This window comes from Ranitomeya variabilis, chromosome 2 (genome assembly GCF_051348905.1).
Source record: "Ranitomeya variabilis isolate aRanVar5 chromosome 2, aRanVar5.hap1, whole genome shotgun sequence".
NCBI lineage: Eukaryota > Metazoa > Chordata > Amphibia > Anura > Dendrobatidae > Ranitomeya > Ranitomeya variabilis.
In genome coordinates, this window is record NC_135233.1 from 223,655,636 (window position 1) to 223,678,353 (window position 22,718).

Here is a 22,718-nt window from a genome sequence, read left to right on the forward strand (position 1 = left end):
AAAGTAGACATGTGGGAAATGTTATTTATTAACTATTTTGTGTGACATATCTCTCTGATTTAAGGGCATAAAATACAAAGTTTGAAAATTGCAAAATTGTATTTTTTTTGCCATATTTCCATATTTTTCATAAATAATCGCAAGTGATATCGAAGAAATGTTACCACTATCATGAAGTACAATATGTCACGAAAAAACAGTCTCAGAATCAGCGGGAACCTTTAAAGCGTTCCAGAGTTATAACCTCATAAAGTGACAGTGGTCAGAATTGTAAAAATTGGCTCGGTCATTTCAAACTAAAAGAGCCACCTTGTGCAGGAGTAATGCTGCATTCTGACAAGGTGGCTCTTTTAGTTCTGGGTGCTGTAACTTGAGAAATAATCAGTTTTATAATTTGTCTGAAGTACCTGGTCCTCAGTCAAGTGGGCCGGCGTTTCCCCCCTGCTTCAGACAGAGCACTGCTGTCACTCACACCTTCTTGGCGCCGGGCGCCGCCTCCTCCTCACCGCTGTTTTCAAAAGTAGCCGGCGCCTGCGCTCTTTTCCCCTGCCTGGTGCAGGCGCAGTGAGCGCTGGCCGTCTTTCCTCATATGCAGCCCAGCTGACTGCGCAGCCGCCCTGCCTGTGAATCCCAGCCCCGCAGTGACTTATGATTTATTTACATTGCGGGGCTGGGAATCACAGGCAGGGCGGCCGCACAGGCGCAGTCAGTTGGGCTGCATATGAGGAAAGACGGGCAGCGCTCACTGCGCCTGCACCAGGCAGGGGAAAAGAGCGCAGGCGCCGGCTACTTTTGAAAACAGCAGTGAGGAGGAGGCGGCGCCCGGCACCAAGAAGGTGTGAGCGACAGCAGTGTGCTGTCTGAAGCAGGGGGGAAACGCTGGCCCACTCGACTGAGGACCAGGTACTTCAGACAAGTTATAAAACTGATTATTTCTCAAGTTACAGCACCCAGAACTAAAAAAGTCACCTTGTCAGAATGCAGCATTACTGCTGCAGAAGGTGGCTCTTGTGGTTTGAAACGACTGGGGGGGGGGGGGGGGGGGGTGACAGGTTCCCTTTAAGTACCAAATTGGCTCTGTCACTAAGGGGTTAAAATGGAAAGCCAAACCAGAGAGATGTGGAAGAAAACAGAAGACTACCATTGGAATGGATGGAAGAACAGCCAGAATGGCAAAGGCGCAGCCAATGATCAGATCCAGGATAATCAAAGACAGTCTCAAATTACCTGTGAGGACTGCGACAGTTAGATGATGCCTGTGTGAAGCTAAACTAGGTTCACATTGCGTTAGGGCAATCCGTTTAGCGCTAGCGGATTGCGCTAACGCAATGTTTATTTAGGGGCCGCGTTCAGGGGTCGCGTTAACGTCCCCGCTCTCGCAGATCCCCGATCTGCGAGAGCGGGGAACGGACCTCGGGCGCGCCGCGGACGCTGCAAGCAGCGTCCGAGGCGCGTCACAGAAGAACGGCACATCACTAGCGCGAGCCGAAAAAGGCACGCGCTAGTGATGCGCTGCAGGCGAAATTTACATTGCTGTCAATGGGTGCGCTAACGGACCCGTTGCACGGCGTTAATTGCGACATTTTCGCCGTGCAACGCTGTCCGTTAGCGATCACCCACTAACGCAATGTGAACCTAGCCTTATTAGCAATAAATCCCCGCAAAGTCCCACTGTTAAAAAAAAGACAAGTATTAAAGTGGATACAATTTGCAAAAGAACACATCTACTCTAAAGAGAAATGGAGAAACATTTTGTGGACTGGTGAAAGTAAAACTGCTCTTTTTTGGGGTCCAAGGGCCACAGACAGTTTGATAGACGACCCCCAAACTCTGCATTCAAGCCACAGTACACTCTGAAGACAGTTAAGAATGGTGGTGTAAGCATCATGATATGGGCAGGTCTCTCTTACTATGGTGCTGAACCTATTTACGGCATACCAGGGATCATGGACCAGTTACTTGAGGAGATTATGTATACAACTAAATATTAGGTCAGTGACTCTCAGGAATGCTGAATCTACCAAAAAAGTATATATTGTGAGTTTGTAAAGACAAATGCAGACACTACTATTTTATAGAACAGCCCAATGTTCATTTTTTATTATTTTCTGTAAAGTAGTTAAAAATGAATTTACACACGTGGTCAAAATTGTTGGTACCCCTTGTTTAACGACAGAAAAACCCACAATGGTCACAGATATAACTTGAATCTGATAAAAGTAATAAATAAAAGATCTGTGAAAATGAACAAATGAAAGTCAGAGATTGGTTTTAAACCATGCTTCCACAGAATGTTTAAAAAAATAAAACTCATGAAATAGGCCTGGACAGAAATGATGGTACCCTTAGCTTAATATTTTGTTGCACAACCTTCTGAGGCAATCACTGCAATCAAACGATTCCTGTAACTGTCAATGAGACTTCTGCACCTCTCCACAGGTATTTTGTCCGCTCCTCAAGAGCAAACTGCTCCAGTTGTCTCGAGTTGGAAGGTTGCCTTTTCCAGACGGCATGTTTCAGCTCTTTCCAAAGATGCTCAATAGGATTTAGGTCAGGGCTCATAGAAGGCCACTTCAGAAGAGTCCAATTCTTAGCCATTCTTGGGTGTTTTTAGCTGTGTGTTTTGGGTCATTATCCTGTTGCAAGACCCATGAATTGCGACTGAGACCAAGCTTTCTGACACTGGGCAGCACATTTCTCTCTAGAATCCCTTGATAGTCCATTGTACCCTGCACAGATTCTAGACACCCTGTGCCAGATGCAGCAATGCAGCCCCAGAGCATAACAGAGCCTCCTCCATGTTTCACAGTAGGGACGGTGTTCTTTTCTTGATATGCTTCATTTTTCCATCTGTGAACATAGAGTTGATGTGCCTTGCCAAAAAGTTCCATTTTTGTCTCATCTGTCCATAGGGCATTCTCCCAGAACTGCACTAACCCCCGATGACCTGAAATGAAAAAAGTTTTAATCTGAGGGAAACCAGATCTTTTACAAATCCAAAAATGGATCGTGACATCACCATCTGTAACTGTGCTGTGATCTCTTATATGTTCTGTAGGACTGGTATCTACCACTGACTATATGGCGGTAATATCCATGTTGGCCTTTATATAGAAATTATTTTCGGTAACAGCGCTGTCATCTGCTGAGGCTCTCCACCACTATTAGGGTGCGTCACCCAGTTGTAATCAAAGTTACCTCGTTAGGGGACCACTGAGAAGTTTCATCCATGCCCCCCAAACTAAAACCCTAGCTATGTCTCTGGGAGGGGGCATTATACTGTGTATAAGAGAGCATCATACTGTGTATAGGGAAGCTGTACAGGGGATGAGACTCTGGACATTAATAAATGTCAAGTGGGCACTTATTGCTATAGGGGAACTTGGGTTACTGTGTCTGTCAAAGGGGCACACAGAGGGCATTATTACTTTCTAGGGGGCAAAATATGGGCAATGTTTTCTAAGGCACTTGCACCCAGCATTACTATATTCTAGAGGGTTGCTTTATTTAGAGGGCAGAGAGAACGACACAGCAGGTGCAGTAATAGGGACACATATGGCACCATCGGCTCAGCATTGGGGTATCGTCAGGATGAAGAGTATGTGCAGGTTGGGATTAGTCCCATTGGGGACAGTGCTAAAAATATGAGGTGTGAAATGTGTCTTTGTTGTAATCTCTGCAGCCGAGTCCTGGCTGGAAGAAGTTGCCACGTAGGTCTGTGTGTAGTGTGAATAAAAAAATTGTTATTTTGAGTCATATTGAAATATACAGAATGCATTCACACAATTACAAAGCAGCATTTCTGGTCATACATTTGCAGACAGACAGACAATGCTCATAGTGACACAATCTTGAGAACTGTTTACTTATTGTCAGAAGCCCTTTCACCTCATAAACAGTTCTATGTTTCTGTTTGTTACTGTAAAACAATAAGGTTTATTTAACCTCTGTCTGTGGTGGTTTTATCTAATCCTTATATTCTAAAGGTACCGTCACATTTAGCGACGCTGCAGCGATCTAGACAACGATCCCGGTCGCTGTGTGGTCGCTGGAGAGCTGTCACACAGACAGCTCTCCAGCGACCAACTATGCGAAGTCCCCTGGTAACCAGGGTAAACATCAGGTTACTAAGCGCAGGGCCGCGCTTAGTAACCCGATGTTTACCCTGGTTACCAGCGTAAACGTAAAAAAAACAAACACTACATACTTACATTCCGGTGTCTGTCCCCCGGCGCTGTGCTTCTCTGCACTGTGTAAGCGCCAGCCGGAAAGCACAGCGGTGACGTCACCGCTGTAATCTGCTTTCCGGCCGGCGCTTACACAGTGCAGGGAAGCGGACGCCGGGGGACAGACACCGGAATGTAAGTATGTAGTGTTTGTTTTTTTTACGTTTACGCTGGTAACCAGGGTAAACATCGGGTTACTAAGCGCGGCCCTGCGCTTAGTAACCCGATGTTTACCCTGGTTACCAGTGAAGACATCGCTGGATCGGTTTCACACACGCCGATTCAGCGATGTCTACGGGAGATCCAGCGACGAAATAAAGTTCTGGCCTTTCTGCTCCGACCAACGATGGCACAGCAGGATCTTGATCGCTGCTGCCTGTCAAACTCAACGATATCGCTAGCCAGGACGCTGCAACGTCACGGATCGCTAGCGATATCGTTTAGTGTGAAGGTACCTTTAGGGTTTATGGCCCATCGTCTAATGTATGACTGATATCTCTGTTTCATCTACGGTATCTTGAAAGCTGGCCACTGGATGGGCAAGGTGAAACTAGAGTTACACAGTGTAAATCACTATATAAGGCCAGAGAAACTTGACTAAGACAGAAGCAGAAAGTTGGGTACCTGAACTTATCCAGTATGAGTACAGTGTTGTAAAACCTACATAAGGCTATGTGCACACATTGCGGATTAGGCTTAGGAATTTCTGGTGCGGATTCTGTCTCTCCTGGCAGAAAACGCACCTGCGTTTTTTTGTGCGGTTCCGCAGCGTTTTTTTGTGCGTTTTTGCTGCGGTTTTCATGCGGATTTGCTGCGGTTTTTACCCCTGCGGTTTTCTATAATGGAGTGGGTACAAAAACGCTGCAGATTCACAAAAAAGAAGTGACATGCTACTTCTTTTAAACCGCAGCGTTTCCGCAGCAGATTTTCCGCAAAGTGTGCGCAGCATTTTTTTTTCTCATTGATCTACATTGTACTGTAAGGCTATGTGCACACGTTGCGGATTAGGCTTAGGAATTTCTGGTGCGGATTCTGCCTCTCCTGGCAGAAAACGCACCTGCGGTTTTTTGTGCGGTTCCACAGCGTTTTTTTGTGCGTTTTTGCTGCGGTTTTCATGCGGATTTGCTGCGGTTTTTACCCCTGCGGTTTTCTATAATGGAGTGGGTACAAAAATGCTGCAGATTCACAAAAAAGAAGTGACATGCTACTTCTTTTAAACCGCAGCGTTTCCGCAGCGGATTTTCCGCAAAGTGTGCACATTTTTTTTTTCTCATTGATTTACATTGTACTGTAAATCAATTGCGGATCTGCAGCGTTTCTGCACCTCAAAAAACACTGCGGATCCGCAGAGAATCCGCAACGTGTGCACATACCGTAAGTGGGGACGCCCGTGAAGTATTGTGAATTTCCCAGGGGTTCTTAGTCTTGGTGTTGCTTCTCTAATATTACACGGATGATGTTTAAAAGCCTCTTGGTGATGATGTGAGTATATGAACTTAATCATTATATGTATTTAATCTTTATATGTACTTAACCTTTGTATGTTAAAATATACAAAAGCGTACACAATCATACAAAGCCGTATCCGAACCGTAGTGTTACAAACTTGGCAATACACTGGGCCAGATGGAAAAGACGGGAAAAGGGAACGATTCCATCAGAAAGAACGTCATCTCTAAGTCACTATATATAACTGTGCAGTAATCATGTTCTGTAGGACTGGTATCTACCACTGACCAGGGGCGTAACTACAACAGGTGCAGGGGTTGCAATCGCACCTGGGCCCTGGAGCCTAGGGGGCCCTAAAAGTCCCTTTGGCCTATAGAAAAAGTCTATTGCTATTAAAGATTTAAAATATTTGCGGGCCCCGTTAGCGCTTTCGCATTGGAGCCTATGAGTTTCAAGTTACGCCACTGCCACTGACCATATGGCGGTAATATCCAAGTTGGTCTTTATACAGAGATTATTTTCAGTAATAGCGCGGTCATCTGCTGAGGTTCTCCTCCACTTTTGGGGTGCGTCACCAAGTTGTAATCAAGGTTACCTGGTTAGGGGCCCACTCAGAAGTTTCGCCCCCCTCTGAACCAAAACCCTAGCTATGTCTCTGAATGACAGGATAGATTTGTGTATCAATGGTTTGAAAAATGATCTTCATATAACAATTCGTATGTGGTCTTGTTGTTCATCACTTTGCTTTATAAACAGCTTAGAAGTGGACAACTCCATTACTTTACATGTAAATCTTCAGACAATTCTCACAAGCTATGACTCTGTTTTTTGTTGTTGTTTAATTTCTCTTAATCTTCCATTTATAACAAAATTGCATAAGAAAGCATCAATTTGCTAGTGAATTAAAAGCCAATCCGCCCGTCTCTGTCTGTGGAGCTCATTGTCCCCCTAAACTCTAATAACTGGAGAGGTTTTCAGACGGTTTTTCATCAGGAACTCATTTTCTGAGCTCTGTTCCCTCTTTCGTAGTGAGTGACACGGCCGCACAACTTCCTGTGAGATCATGATGTTTAGTGTGCAGAAGAGGAGGAAGAGATGTGACTGAGGAGGAGCTGAGGATGCTGCTGGCACTGCAGCTGCTGCAGGTCAATTGCGGCTGCACTTATTAAGGTGGTCTGGCTGCAGCGGTCTGAGGTAATATGCTGCCAGCACTGGCAGGTTGCTGCATATTTGCAATTATTAAGGGAGCACATTATCCAGCCTGATGTGCAATGACTATGATTGATGTTCTGCGTCAGCCTCTAATCAATGTGCTCCTCTGTGTTTTTAATGCATGACCTGAGTCCGCTCACTTTTGCGGGGTAGGTGACATCACCTGATTGACTGCACACACTATTGGCAGGAACCGTTAATAGGTTTGCCTAAATGTGTTGCCCTGTGAATGCCAGGGTGCTAGAAGTTGACCCTTTCGATTCCAGAGAGCTATGCTTGCCTGTGTTTACTGGAGTGTCACCTAGTGTAGGCATCTTGTTTCCCTAACAAAACAGCGGGGCAGCAAGAGGTTCAATACAGTTCCATCCATCTCACATGTGCAGTGAGTAAAGATTGTCCAGGGTCTTTCTGGTTTCAGCTTTTAGAATAGGAAAAGGCTCATCTTGCAGAACTTCCTTTTTTTTTTTTAATTCTGCAGTTGTGGCCAAATGTTTTGAGACTGATACAAACTTTGGTTTTGCTTCAGTGTTTTGTTTTTTTTTTTTTTTTACTTTTAGTCGGATGTTTCTATTGTCAGCGAAGAATAGCTATAAACATTTCATAAGCTTTTATACTTTTATTGACAAATACATGAAGTTTAGGTAAAAACTCAATATTTACAGTGTTGACTCTTAGTTTTCAAGACTTTTGCCCTTTGCTCCGTAAACTGGATATCGGCTTCTGAGCCAAATCCTGACTGATGACCGCCCTTTCTTGTCTAATCAGTGCTTGGAGTTTATCATAATTTCTGTGTTTTTGTTTGTCTCTGTTCTTAATTCATGCCAGAGTTCTTAGGTTAAATTGTGAGTGATGAGCCTCAATGGATGAAAAGCCCACACACATGAAGGGTGCTTTACTGTTGAGAGTCATAGTAGTTCTCACCTTTTTTTTCTCCGGACAATCTTCTTCCAGATGTCCCAAACAGTTCATCAGAAAAAAAATCTCTTTACCCCATCCCCTGCAAACCAATCCCTGTAATTTATGTGCATTGTCAGCCTGTCCTTGATGTTTTTCTTGGAGATAAGCGGCTTCTTTGCTGCCCTTCTTGACACTAGGCCGACCCCAAAAGCCTGGTGTCAGCCTGCACTGACTCCTGCCTGCCACCATTCTTGGGGAAGCTCTGTAAGGCTACTTTCACACTAGCGTCGTACGACGCACGGCGAATTGCGTCGTTGCGACGTACCGACGCAAGCAGTGAAAACACCGCACAACGGGGGCAGCGGATGCTGTTTTTCAACACATCCGCTGCCCCATTGTGATGTGCGGGGGGCGGAGTTCCGGCCGCGCATGCGCGGTCGGAAAAGACGGTCTCGACGCACCAAAAAACGTTACATGCAACGTTTTTTGGTGGCAACGGTCCGACGCAACCGTCGCACGACGGTTGCGATGTGTGGCAATGTGTCACACTGCGTTGCTAATGCAAGTCAATGGAGAAAAAACGCATCCTGCAAGCACTTTTGCAGGATGCGTTTTTTCTACAAAACGACGCATAGCGACGTGCAGTGCATGACGCTAGCGTGAAAGTAGCCTTCTGGTGGTAAATTGTTGCCATATCAGAATCCTCTTTAGTAGACAGTCCGGGCACTGGCTTGACTTTCTTGGGCTACCTGAAATCTTCTTCACAGCAATTGAACCTCTCTCTATGAGGATTTTGATGATCCAATGGTTCATTTCGGAGCAATCTTACAAACACAAATGTCCTTGCCTGTAAAGCCCTTTTGATGCTAAGCAGTGATGACTGCACGTGTTTTCCTGAAGGTAACCAGAATAAGACAATGATTTAAAGAAACCAGTCTGCTCTTATAATTCAGTTAGCATACATACCAGTGTTATATCAGCTGCCTTGTCCTCATTTATACTTTTTCCTGCGCTTACCAGAAGATCACTGAAATGATGTAGGCAGCTCATTTTCTGGCATGGCTGAAGTTCAGAGAAAATTAGATTTTTTGGGATTAAAACAATTTTCATGGCAAGGACTGACTATAATATTTTGCAATTCATCTCATCACTCTACATAATGATCTAGAGTTAATGCAAATTGCCACTATAAAAAAGTGAAGCAGCAAAGTTTGTGTAAACTAAAATGTTTGACAGTCTCAAATCTTTTGGCCACGACTGTAAATATTATCATGTAACCAAATCTGTATGGACCCCATAATAATCAGTGGAGCAATGTTGAAACTGATAGTAACATATCTTATTTTTACAGTATTTCAGCAGGTGAAGTGTTACATACAATTGTAATATTTTCAGTATTTTATGCTGTTATTATTAGCAAATCCTTTTTTTTTTTTTTTTTATAGTGGACAACAAAATGATGGAGGGGCTCACATCTTGCCTGAGTGACATGCTGGACAGCGTGAAGGAAGCACAAACAAAACTGGACAACAGCCCCTTTTCCATGGGAGAATTTTTGAAAAAAGTGGGCATCTCGAGTAATCAACCAACCATAGTGATGGGTCGCAAGCAATACAAGTGCGACTTGTGTGAGCGTTGCTTTTCAGATGCTTCCAACCTGAGGCGCCACAAGAACATCCACACAGGCCTGAGGCCATATGTGTGTGATATATGTGGCAGTAGCTTTCGTCAAAAATCCCAGCTGGACCGCCACCATTTGGTGCACACAGGCGAGCGACCTTATCGTTGTCCCTTTTGTATGAAGGGATTTAGAGACTCTACTGAGCTAAGGATTCACTTTCGGGTGCACACAGGCGAAAGGCCTTACAGTTGTTCCATCTGCCAAAAGAGCTTTTCTCGTATCTGTTATATGAGGAGGCACAAGGAAAAGCATGCAAAGATGTTAGTGCAGGAACCACAAAACTATAATTTAGTCACATCTGCTAATGAGAATGAGGAGATTCCTCAAGAATTTCAGTGTTGCAACTGCAGTAGATCATTTAAAACCAAAAAAGATCTTGATGACCATCGCCCTGTGCATTTAAAGATGGGACCGACTGGTCAAAAACTTTACGAATGTGTCCAATGTAAGAAGTGTTTCAACAATTCCTCTAATCTGAGAAAACATGTGGTCATACATACTGGGAAGAAACCTTTCACCTGTATCATCTGCACTCAATCTTTTCGGCAGGCCACCCACCTTCAACGCCACTACTTGGTCCATACGGGTGAGAGACCATTCAAATGTTCTGTATGCCAGGGAGGTTTTCGAGATACCAGTGACTTGTTAAAGCATCAACGTGTTCATACTAGTGAAAAATCTTATCAGCGCCCCATCTGGCATAATGCTAGAATACAAAGGCATTTTAGTGAAGGGCTCAGTCCAGAGGTCACCCCTTTGTCTACGCCTCAGTTCATGTCTACTATGAACGGAAACGCTTATGGTGTACGGAAGGAAGAAGTGAGCCCATGTGCTAAAAAACATTGGAAAGATGACGACCCTTTGCAAGGCAGGCATATTAAAGACAATTTAAAATGCAGTCTATGCGGCAAGTATTTTACCCGGATTTCAAGCCTCCATCGCCACTACTTGATGCATACAGGCTATCGCCCTTTCAGTTGTCCTATTTGTAGCAGGACTTTTCAACAGCTCACACACCTCGACCGACACAAGCAAATCCACACCAGAGACCAACGATATCACTGCACGACCTGCCGGAAAGCTTTTCGAGAATCCAGTGATCTCTTACGTCACCAGCAGATCCATACGGAGGATCGATCAGACAGTTGTCATGTGACTTATTCTCAGATGCCTTACCTAAAGTCTCATCACATAAGTCACGGACGGGAGTCCTGCGACGAAAGTGAGACTTTGGTAGATGTTGACGATGGCAATTCAATAGAAGTTGTGTTGGTCTAACTTGTATCATAACCAGATAACACTTACACTTGGAAAAATCAACAATTTGGATTGGAAATTTGAGCAAAAAGATTTGTCTGATCCTGCATGGATGTCTTAATTTCAGTGTTGGGGTTTCTGGGCGTCTTTGGTGCTTAGTAGGCCCATGACATCGGGGAGCTTAGCAAACCTTGGACGCAGAATTGAAGTCTGCTCTGGTGTGGCAAAAACAGAGGATGCTGTGTCAGGGCAGTACGAATCTTTTTGCTCATCTCTAGTAACCTGCACATATAGTAGCGGAACATACTTTTCTTGTTAATAGCTATTTAATTTAGCCACAAATAATCATAGGTTCCTGCATCTTCCATCATTTTCAAGATGGGTATATTGGGACCTGTTTGTTGATGGTTGCTGCAGCTTTTGGCCCAGCGCTAGATCACCAACATGACCCTCTAACACAAATATATAGTGAACCTACAAAAAAAAGTGGCTTAGATTATTGGTACTTACCAAATTTAGTCAATCCGAACTGAGCAAGGAAGCATCTTTATTATCAAATAATCTACAACAGAGGAATAAAAAAATGTAGATACAAATAGAAAAATGCATATATATATATATATATATATATATATATATATATATATATATATATACTAGATGGTGGCCCGATTCTAACGCATCGGGCATTCTAGAAAATGTATAGTAGTATATAGCACAGCCCGCGCAGTCTATAACACAGCCTACGCAGTATATAACACAGCCCATGTAGTATATAACACAGCCCACGTAGTATATAACACAGCCCACGTAGTATATAACAGCCCACGTAGTATATAACAGCCCACGTAGTATATAACACAGCCCGCATTGTATATAACACAGCCACGTAGTATATAGCACAGCCACGTAGTATATTGCCCAGCCATGCAGTATATTGCACAGCGACGTAGTATATAACACAGGCCACGCAGTATATAACACAGCCCACGTAGTATATAGCAATGTGGGCACCATATTCCTGTTAAAAAAAGACTTAAAAAATAACTCCCCTTCCGGCGGCCCCGGATCCAGGCCAGGCATTTAGCGATGCTCCTCGCGACGCTCCGGTCCCAAGAATGCATTGCGGCAATAACACGTGATGATGTAGCGGTCTCGCGAGACCGCTGCGTCATCATCTCGCGAGACCGCTACGTCATCTCCGGTCATTGCCGAAATGCATTCTTGGGACCGGAGAGTCGCGAGGAGCGGGAAAGACGCCGGAAGGTGAGAATATAATTAATTTTTTTATTATTATTATTTTTAACATTAAAAAGTTTTTACTATGCAGCATCAATAGTAAAAAGTTGGTCACACAGGGTTAATAGCAGCGTTAATGGACTGCGTTATGCCGTGGTGTTTAGCAGTCTGTTTAACGGACTGCTAAAACCCTATGTGGCCGCTGACTGGAGGGAAGTATGGAGGGGGCACTGACTGGAGGGGAGTAGGGAGGGGCCAATTTTTCGGCCGGACTGTGCCTGTCGCTGATCAGCGACCCGGGATTTACGCGACAGACAGATGGAAGTACCCCTTAGACAATTATATATATATATAGATATAGATATACAGTCCAAAAGTTTGGACACACCTTGTCATTTAAAGATTTTTTCTGTATTTTCATGACTATGAAAATTGTACATTCACACTGAAGGCATCAAAACTATGAATTAACACGTGGAAAAAAGTGTGAAACAACTGAAATTGTGTCTTATATTCTAGGTTCTTCAAAGTAGCCACCTTTTGCTTTGATGACTGCTTTGCACACTCTTGGCATTCTCTTGATGAGCCTCAAGAGGTAGTCACCGGAAATGGTCTTCCAACAATCTTGAAGCAGTTCCCAGAGATGCTTAGCACTTGTTGGCCCTTTTGCCTTCACTCTGCGGTCCAGCTCACCCCAAACCATCTCGATTGGGTTCAGGTCTGGTGACTGTGGAGGCCAGGTCATCTGGCGTAGCACCCCATCACTCTCCTTCTTGGTCAAATAGCCCTTACACAGCCTGGAGGTATGTTTGGGGTCATTGTCCTGTTGAAAAATAAATGATGGTCCAACTAAACGCAAACCGGATGGAATAGCATGCCGCTGCAAGACGCTGTGGTAGCCATGCTGGTTCAGTATGCCTTCAGTTTTGAATAAATCCACAACAGTGTCACCAGCAAAGCACCCCCACACCATCACACCTCCTCCATGCTTCACAGTGGGAACCAGGCATGTAGAGTCCATCTGTTCACCTTTTCTGCATCGCATAAAGACAGTGGTTGGAACCAAAGATCTCAAATTTGGACTCATCAGACCAAAGCACAGATTTCCACTGGTCTAATGTCCATTGTGTTCTTTAGCCTAAACGAGTCTCTTCTACTTGTTGCCTGTCCTTAGCAGTGGTTTCCTAGCAGCTATTTTACCATGAAGGCCTGCTGCACAAAGTCTGCTCTTAACTGTTGTAGAGATGTGTCTGCTGCTAGAACTCTGTGTGGCATTGACCTGGTCTCTAATCTGAGCTGCTGTTAACCTGCGATTTCTGAGGCTGGTAACTCGGATAAACTTATCCTCAGCAGCAGAGGTGACTCTTGGTCTTCCTTTCCTGGGGCAGTCCTCATGTGAGCCAGTTTCTTTGTAGCGCTTGATGGTTTTTGCCACTACACTTGGGGACACTTTCAAAGTTTTCCCAATTTTTCGGACTGACTGACCTTCATTTCTTAAAGTAATGATGGCCACTCGTTTTTCTTTACATAGCTGCTTTTTTCTTGCCATAATACAAATTCTAACAGTCTATTCAGTAGGACTATCAGCTGTGTATCCACCAGACTTCTGCACAACACAACTGATGGTCCACTCCCAACACCATTTATATGGCAAGAAATCCCACTTATTAAACCTGACAGGGCACACCATTCCCGGTGACTACCTCTTGAAGCTCATCAAGAGAATGCCAAGAGTGTGCAAAGCAGTCATCAAAGCAAAAGGTGGCTACTTTGAAGAACCTAGAATGTAAGACATAATTTCAGTTGTTTCACACTTTTTTGTTAAGTACCGTATATAATTCCACATGTGTTAATTCGTAGTTGTGATGCCTTCAGTGTGAATGTACAATTTTCATAGTCATGACAATACCAAAAAATCTTTAAATGAGAAGGTGTATTCAAACTTTTGGTCTGTACTGTATATATTAGGGCCCGATGCTATCGCATCGGGAGTGCGGTAATGTCACGATGGGGGCAGGCATGGGGCGCTGTTGTCTAATGGCATCCTGTGATAATCTAATGACTTTTGCACCAGGGGACTCATGTGCTTGAAGCCTACGCTTATATGCATTGTTTTTGTCCCAGCAATGCTGTTGCTCTTCAAGGGTCTCATTTGCCCTTCGTTGTCTTCGACGTTGTGCCTTTGCTTCTTTCCTTTCATTGTCATTGGCGTACTTTTTATGAGTAGCCATGTTGGCGTTGATATTAGCTTTTTAAAAGGGTTTCTGTTGTGAATTCCGTTCTCGGGCTCCCTCCTGTGGTCATGAGTGATACTTTGTGAGTTCTGTTCATGGGCTCCCTCTGGTGGCTTTTAGTGTTACGGCTGGTCTGTAGCTGGACCCCAGCTGCCTCGTTTCCTGCTAGGCTTGCTGCCTATTTAACTCCATCTGGACCTTTACTTGTTGCCTGCTGTCGTTGTATTCAGTACTGGTTCAGATCTCTCTGGGACTTCCCTTGTGACCTGTCTCCTCGTGGATAAGCTAAGTTCATGCTAGTCCATTTTTGCTCATTGCTATTTGAAAATGTTTCTCAGTATGTTATGAGTTCAGTCCAGCTTGCTTATATGCTATTTGATTGCTAGCTGGAAGCTCTGGGGTGCGGAGTTGCACCCCTCACATCGTGAGTCGGTGTGGGGGTCTTTTTGTATTCTCTGCGTGGATACTTTTGTAGTATTTTATACTGACCGCACAGATTCCTTGCTATCTTCTGACTATTTAGTTATTAGCGGGCCTCATTTGCTAAAACCTATTTTCATTTCTATGTTTGTGTTTTCCCCTTAAACTCACCGTTATTATTTGTGGGGGGCTTCTTACACTTTGGGGAAAATTTCTCTGAGGCAAGTGAGGCTTTGTTTCTCTCTAGGGGTAGCTAGTTTCTCAGGCTGTGAACGAGGCGTCTAGGCCGAGTTAGGAACGCTCCACGGCTGCCTATAGTGTGTTTTGATAGGATCAGGATTGCGGTCAGTAAAGTTCCCACATTCCCAGAGCTTGTCCTTATTTTTGGTTTACCCATCAGGTCAGTTTGTGTTCCTTACCACCAGGATCATAACAGGTTTCCCCACGAATAAAAGTTCATTTTAAAAATTGTCTGTGTCTGACCGTGTACCGAACATACCACAGCTCCTGAGCAGGGGAGGAAGCAAAAGACAATATTGACATTACAGCAGGAGATCGCAGAGGATACATTTTGTGAAGAAAAATATTTTTTAAAAACGGTCAGTGAAATATTTTACCTTACAAAGAAATCCTCTGTGATCCCCTGCTGTAATGTCAGTATTGTCTTTTGCTTCCTTCCCTACCCAGGAGATGTGGTATAATCCGTACTCGGTCCGACAGTCAATTTTTTAAATGAACTTTCGTTCGTGGGAAAACACCTTTAAAGGGACTCTGTCACCTGAATTTGGAGGGAACAATTTTCAGTCATATGGGCGGGGTTTTCGGGTGTTTGATTCACCCTTTCCTTACCCGCTGGCTGCATGCTGGCTGCAATATTGGATTGAAGTTCATTCTCTGTCCTCCGTAGTACATGCCTGCACAAGGCAATCTTGCCTTGCGCAGATGTGTACTATGGAGGACAGAGAATGAACTTCAATCCAATATTGCAGCCAGCATGCAGCCAGCGGGTAAGGAAAGGGTGAATCAAACACCCGAAAACCCCGCCCATATGACTGAAAATTGTTCCCTCCAAATTCAGGTGACAGAGTCCCTTTAATGTGACCGGCTTCCTCTGCCTGTAGACACGTCGTGCATCTGCCGCCGGGATGAGCCGAATGATTCACTGCACCTGCGCGTAATTTGCGCAGGCGCAGTAAATCAGACCGCCACCATTTTTGTGCAGACATCGGCGGTCACATTAAAACTGCCCATGCGCTCCTCCTGTACAAAGATGGTGGCGGTCAGTGAATCATTCGGCTGATCCCGGCAGCGGCGTGTTCGCGACAGTGCTCCGCTGGTGGTATCGGGCAAGAGGCTGTGCGAGTGTGTGTGTGTGAGAGTGTGTGTGCTTGTGGTGCGTACGGCATATAGAGTTTGTGTGTGTGTTGTGCAAAGGTGTTCTGCTGGTGGTACCGCCCAATAGGTTGGTACCAGCAGCAGTTTCCATATTGTGACACCCATCACATAGGCGTCCCAATATGGCAGTCGGTGAACTTCCTCCGCTTGGAATTCTGGGATACGGTGACATCTAGACAGAACATTAAATGAAAACATTGCAAAGCAATTATATAAATAGATATATATTTAATTTCTGTAGTTGAACCTTGTTTAAGGGCTTTATACTTGGGATTATTCTCTTAGGCCGGGGTCACACTGGTGACTAAAACGGACGAGTGCAATGCGATAAAAAATCGCATTGCACTCGGACCAGTGTTATACTATGGGACAGCTCCCAGCGGCCGATTTTTTTGTAAGCCTATGGGTGCGAGTGACACAGCGCACACCACTCGGATATCGTCCGAGTGATGTGCGCTAAACGCTGACCCCGGCAATGGAGGAGATGGAGAAATTAGTTTCTCCACCTCCTCCGCAGCTGTGCTCCGATCTGCTCTCTGCGAGAAGCTCAGAGCACAGACGCATGACACTCGGCTACCGCTCGCAGCAGAGCAGGAGCCGAGGGTCACTAGCATATCGCATCCGATGCTCTCGCATCGGATGCAATGCGCTAGTGTGACTCTGGCCTTAGGCATTTTTGTTGCAACTATGGTTTACAGATAGGCTTTGTATGATGACACTGGTCTATTTAGGTATGGGTGCACGAACTTATTAGACAGTATCTTTTCTTGTATTTGTATCTCCATTTTTTCATTGCTCTATTTTAGATTATTTGATAAAAAAGATGATTCATTTTACTCTTTTGTCCTTTGCTTCCTTGTTCGGTTCACATATATATATATATATAGTACGTCTCAGAAAAAAACAAATTTAATCATCCTCCTAACACTGTATAATAACATTCTCAGGATAGGTCATTGAGATGAAATCATTGGAGGTCAGAGTCCCGCAATTCTCACCAATCAGCAGAATGGTCCTTTAGTTAGGTGCCATGATGCCGACCCCCACCAATTTAATATTGAGGATCAACCCTAAGAATAAATTACACAGGCCAACAAAAAACAACTTTTTTTATGTTTCTTTGATGAAAATAGGCAAATATTACTAATTTTGGGTCGAGAAACTCAAATATACCCACAGAATTGTTTAATTAGCTCTCGTTTTTTAGATACACGCCATGGATGTATGTGCTGTAGGTAGCGAGAAGCATTCATTACAAGAGTATAAATTGCACACAAATGTCATGTTCAAACTTGAAATATTGTTTAAAATATGATTAAAATAGCAAGAACACAATACATTAACTGAACACAACAGTTCAGACAAGACCTATTCATGAGAACGCTTTCTTTTTGCTTGTCTATTGAAGTTTTCTTCTGGTACATCTCTGATTAATGTCCAACAGTAGTCTGCAAGCATGGAAGCATTCCACTTGCCCTGATATCTTTGTTCCATATTTAAAATATCTTGGTGGAATCGCTCACCATGCTCATCGCTTACTGCACCACAATTGTCCGGGAAGAAATCCAGATGAGAGTCCAGAAAGTGTATTTTTAATGACATGTTGCAGCCTAATTTATGATACTTCGTAAGAAGGTTATTCACAATATCAACATAGTTATCAACTCGTCTGTTTCCCAAGAAGCCACGTACAACATCTCTGAAGGCTTGCCATGCCGCCTTCTCATTGCCTTGTAGGATCTCGTCAAAATTTCCATCCCTAAGTAGGTCACGAATTTGAGGACCAATGAAGACACCTTCTTTCACTTTAGCATCACTGAGTTGTGGAAACTTCCCTCTGAGGTACTTAAAAGCATTTCCTTCTTGGTTCATTCCCTTAACAAAATTTTTCATAAGACCAAGTTTAATGTGTAGCGCCGGCAGAATGATTTTACTGCGTTCAACAAGTGGACAGTGTTGAACATTCTTAATTCCAGGACACATTTTGTCCCTTGTAGGCCACACTTTTATATTGTAGTGAGAAGATCTAGCACGGCTGTCCCACTCACATAGGAAACAGCAATATTTTGTGTATCCCAACTGCATGCCTAACAATATTGCAACCACTTTCAAGTCTGCACAGATCTGCCATTGGTGGTCACTGTATTTTATTGCGTCCAGAAGCAGTTTCATATTGTTGTAGGTTTCTTTCATGCAAACAGCATGGCCTACAGGAACGGAAGGAAGAACATTTCCATTGTGCAATAGTACAGCTTTTAAACTAACCTTTGAACCGTCGATGAAAAGTCTCCAATCTAGTGGGTTGTACTGAACATTCATAGCGGACATTAAACCATCAACACTGGTGCAGAAAACGAGATTGTCTTGCTTTTTAAAATAAACATGTAAATCTCTTTGTCGATGCCTATAGGCAGTCACTTTAACATTGTACAGTAGAAAGTTCCATTGTTTTAATCTTGAAGCCAGAAGCTCTGCCTTTTCTTTCGACAGGTCCAGGTCGCGTATCAGATCATTGAGTTCACCCTGAGAAAGCAAATGTGGTTCATTTGATGCAGACTGTGAATCATATTCAAGATCTTGTGATGAACTTCCGGGCGATTCTTCCTCCTGATCTGATTCCAGTACATATTCCTTTGGAGGGCGAGAAACGGGAAGATCTTTCCCATGTGGGACTGGTCTTATAGCCGAGGGGATGTTAGGGTACTCAATAGTCCCCTTCTTTTTTCTTGACATGCCATGCTGAAGAGGAGCAACCATGCAGAAATAGCAGTCGTCTACATGATTTCTTGGCTCCCTCCAAATCATTGGCACACCAAAACGCATAGAACGTCCTTTATTCTTCAACCATGCAACCAGATTTACTGAACAACTATTGCAGCAAATGTGTGGAGCCCAGGGCTTCTCCTGATCACCAACCTTTACACCAAAGTAATGATGGTAAGCAGTCTTCACAAGTGGAGTAATTGGTCTTCTTTGGTTGGCAAATGTCACATAACCACACACGTAACAAAAATTGTTAACAATATTTGCACATTTACGAGGCATTTTCAAAGTGTAAATTCTCTCCACAAAATTACTGCAACAAGAGAAAGAGACTTCAATTAGTACAAACTATGCAGACACAATGAATAAAATGGCTGACATTGGTTCAACAGGTCTGTAATCAGGTTTACCAATACACATTTGTTGAAAATTCAAAATTTCCCTATTTTCCTGCATAATAATCTTAACCCCTTCCCGACATGTGACGGTATAGTATGTCACATGTCGGGACCCCCGCTTTGATGTGCGCTCCGGCGGTGAGCGCACATCAAAGTCGCGACATGTCAGCTGTTTTTTACAGCTGACATGTGCGTGCAATAGCGGCGGGTGAAATCGCGATCACCCGCCGCTATTAACTAGTTAAATGCCGCTGTCAAACACAGACAGCGGCATTTAACTACCGCATCCGGCCGTGCGGCCGGATATGAGCGCATCGCCGACCCCCGTCACATGATCGGGGGTCGGCGATGCATCAGGAAGGTAACCATAGAGGTCCTGGAGACCTCTATGGTTACTGATTGCCGGTGGCTGTGAGCGCCCCCCTGTGGTCGGCGCTCACAGCACACCTGCAATTCTGCTGTGTAACAGCGATCTTATGATCGCTGCTGCATAGCAGAGCCGATCGGGCTGTGCCTGCTTCTAGCCTCCCATGGAGGCTATAGAAGCATGGCAAAAGTAAAAAAAAAAAGTTTTTAAAAATGTGAAAAAAATAAAAAAAACATAAAAGTTTAAATCACCCCCCTTTCGCCCCAATCAAAATAAATCAATAAAAAAAAACCCCAACCTACACATATTTGGTATCGCCGCGTTCAGAATCGCCCGATCTAGCAATAAAAAAAAAGCATTAACCTTATCGCAAAACGGCGTAACGAGAAAAAAAATCGGAACGCCAGAATTACGTTTTTTTGGTCGCCACGACATTGCATTAAAATGCAATAACGGGCGATCAAAAGAACGTATCTGCACCAAAATGCTATCATTAAAAACGCCAGCTCGGCACGCAAAAAATAAACCCTCACCCGACCCCAGATCACGAAAAATGGAGACGCTACGGGTATCGGAAAATGGCGCAATTTTGTTTTGTTTTGTTTTTTGCAAAGTTTGGAATTTTTTTTCACCACTTAGGTGAAAAATAACCTAGTCATGTTAGGTGTCTATGAACTCGTAATGACCTGGAGAATCATAATGGCAGGTCAGTTTTAGCATTTAGTGAACCTAGCAAAATAGGCAAGCAAAAAACAAGTGTGGGATTGCACTTTTTTTGCAATTTCACTGCACTTGGAATTTTTTTCCCATTTTCTAGTACACGACATGGTAAAACCAATGATGTCGTTCAAAAGTACAACTCGTCCCGCAAAAAATAAGCCCTCACATGGCCAAATTGACGGAAAAATAAAAAAGTTATGGCTCTGGGAAGGAGGGGAGCGAAAAACGAAAACGGAAAAACGGAAAAAGCTCCGGGGGTGAAGGGATGACATGTATCTCAGCAACAAGAGCTAATAATGATTTTTAAGTAACATATTCGTTTTTAGGATGCTAAAATTATTACAAACCAGCTATTTTCATTTCAGACACATTTTCACTGTTGGCCAGTGTTATCAATAGCCTATGATAGGACTTTCAGAAGTGTGAATTGGTAGTCATCTGGGTAAACACTAGGTACTGTGCTTGTTAAGCCAAGTGTAGTGACTCTGTCACTGTACTGGAGCTAGAGTTTGTACAACTATTGATACCCTCCGGGGTGATCTGGGATTTGTATTAAGTGTAAGGCCGGGGTCACACTATCAGTATTTGGTCAGTATTTTACATCAGTATTTGTAGCCAAAACCAGGAGTGGAACAATTAGGGGAAAAGTATAATAGAAACATGTCACCACTTCTGGATTTATCACTCACTCCTGGTTTTGGCTACAAATACTGATGTAAAATACTGACCAAATACTGATAGTGCGACCCAGGCCTTAAAGTAATAACACACAAATTAATTTATCTATTCCATCCATCTCCTACAATGATGACGTCACATCCATTTATCACGTGGCCTCTACATCTTATAACTAATCTCGGCAGTCACAGTGATTGGCTGCAGCGGTCATGTGAATGATGGATGTGATGTCATCCCTGCAGGACCGGTCTGCAGCAACAGCAGATTAAATAAGGTAGGCAATACTTATTATAGTAACATATATATTTTTTTTTAATCCCAGATGACCCTTTTGCACTAATTCAGTGGCTTACTCATTGTGAGAAAAATTGGTCATGAATCTTCAGTTTTTCCAATTAAAAAAATTGAAGGTTTTGACTTTTTATATTTTTTGGGCTTTACACAAAAATGTTTAGTACTTTTTTTCATCACTCGTCAAGAGATATAAAACCTATGCTTCAAATATAAACAAAATAGACACCGTCCTTACTATAAAAGTCTCCTTACCATGCGGTTTATCACTGGATAGTTTTCCATCATAACTTTCCTGTCTTGTTTCTGTATAAAGAATAGTCAACAAGGAGACATGATTGCGGTATCAAAACTGGAGAATGTGACATTTTACGTCTCTACATGTAGATTCAGGTAATTGCTGTAGAACTGAACTGTACATCATTATAAGACAATAATAAAATGTTCATGTAAAATCGGAGTAGAGAGTTGTGAGAGAGAAATTGCATACGTAAGGTGGTGCCATAATTATTAGCAGGTTCACATTCATTTCATACTAAGGTTCTCAGATTAAAGATTATCTGTTTCCAGGTCAAAAGTGGCCAGTTTTTTGCTTTTTTTATTCCCACTGTTCGCTTTTTCCTTTTAGAAAATCCATCATACAGTTCCAGAGATATGGGTCTTTATATTCAGTGCTGCGTTTTATTGTCTTTACCAAAAGGGGTGTTGCTAACTGGGTAATTACGCAAAGCAGCCTAAAGACACGCCCCAGAGGATCCCAGGAGCCACACACTCTTAGTAAACAGGTCCATATCATTCAGCGATTAAAGAAACAACAAAACAGGAACACACAGGAAAGCGGCGGGAATCAAATATGAGCAAAACTGGCCACTTATGACTAGGTGACAGGTCTTCTTTAATTTATTCGACAGAGACAATATTTTAAATGATTTGCAAATGTATTTTCAATAAGGATAGGAAAATCTATATATTAACCTCTTCCCGACTTTTGATGTACCTATATTTCTTAGTCGGGTAGGTACATCATGGCAATCAGGGGCTGTGCCCAAGCAATTGCCACATGGAGCTCAGCTTAAGTGATAGCAGAGCCCTGAATGTCACAGCCAGGAGCCGTGCCCACGCTGCCCTGGGCTGTTTAACCCCCTAAATAATGCGATCAGAAGATCGCAGCTTCAAGTCTCCTAAGATTATTCAAGCAAATAAAAAATGTAAAAAATTGTTTGTTTTTTTAAAATACTAAAAACATTCAAATAAAAAAATAATACAAATAAAAAAACAAAATTCAAATAAAAAAATAATAAAATAAATACAAAAAATAAAAAACACATATTTGGTATTGCTGCGATCTACCAAAATATAAAAAGAATTAATGCGATTGGTAACCAGCATAACGAGAAAAAAATCAGTGCCAGAATTACGTTTTTTTGGGTCGCCGCAACATGCAATAAAATGCAATAACAGGCGATCAAAACATCGTATCTACCCCAAAAT

At 43.2% G+C, this 22,718-nt stretch overlaps 2 protein-coding genes and 1 long non-coding RNA gene across 3 annotated transcripts in view; 1 reads left to right on the plus strand and 2 right to left on the minus strand.

Moving 5' to 3' along the window:
- The window catches only part of PFKFB1 (6-phosphofructo-2-kinase/fructose-2,6-biphosphatase 1), a 724,603-nt gene that overhangs the window by 581,169 nt on the left and 120,716 nt on the right, over window positions 1-22,718 (minus strand). The gene's annotated exons all lie outside the window — the stretch shown is intronic.
- Window positions 6,761-11,295, plus strand: LOC143805015 (uncharacterized). Its single transcript, XM_077283747.1, has 2 exons — window positions 6,761-6,869; window positions 9,230-11,295. Exon 2 carries the CDS (start codon window positions 9,241-9,243, stop codon window positions 10,741-10,743), a length of 1,503 nt encoding a protein of 500 aa, XP_077139862.1. The 5' UTR covers window positions 6,761-6,869; window positions 9,230-9,240; the 3' UTR covers window positions 10,744-11,295.
- LOC143805016 (uncharacterized) lies at window positions 8,769-22,078 on the minus strand. The gene is made up of 3 exons (XR_013221157.1): window positions 21,483-22,078; window positions 11,233-11,284; window positions 8,769-8,846 (listed from the first exon to the last, which is right to left on the minus strand). It is a non-coding gene; the product is annotated as an uncharacterized LOC143805016 (long non-coding RNA).

Bases quoted from the DNA above. Each gene is read 5' to 3' on its own strand.
- LOC143805015 (XM_077283747.1), top strand. From the start codon at position 9,241: ATGATGGAGGGGCTCACATCTTGCCTGAGTGACATGCTGGACAGCGTG.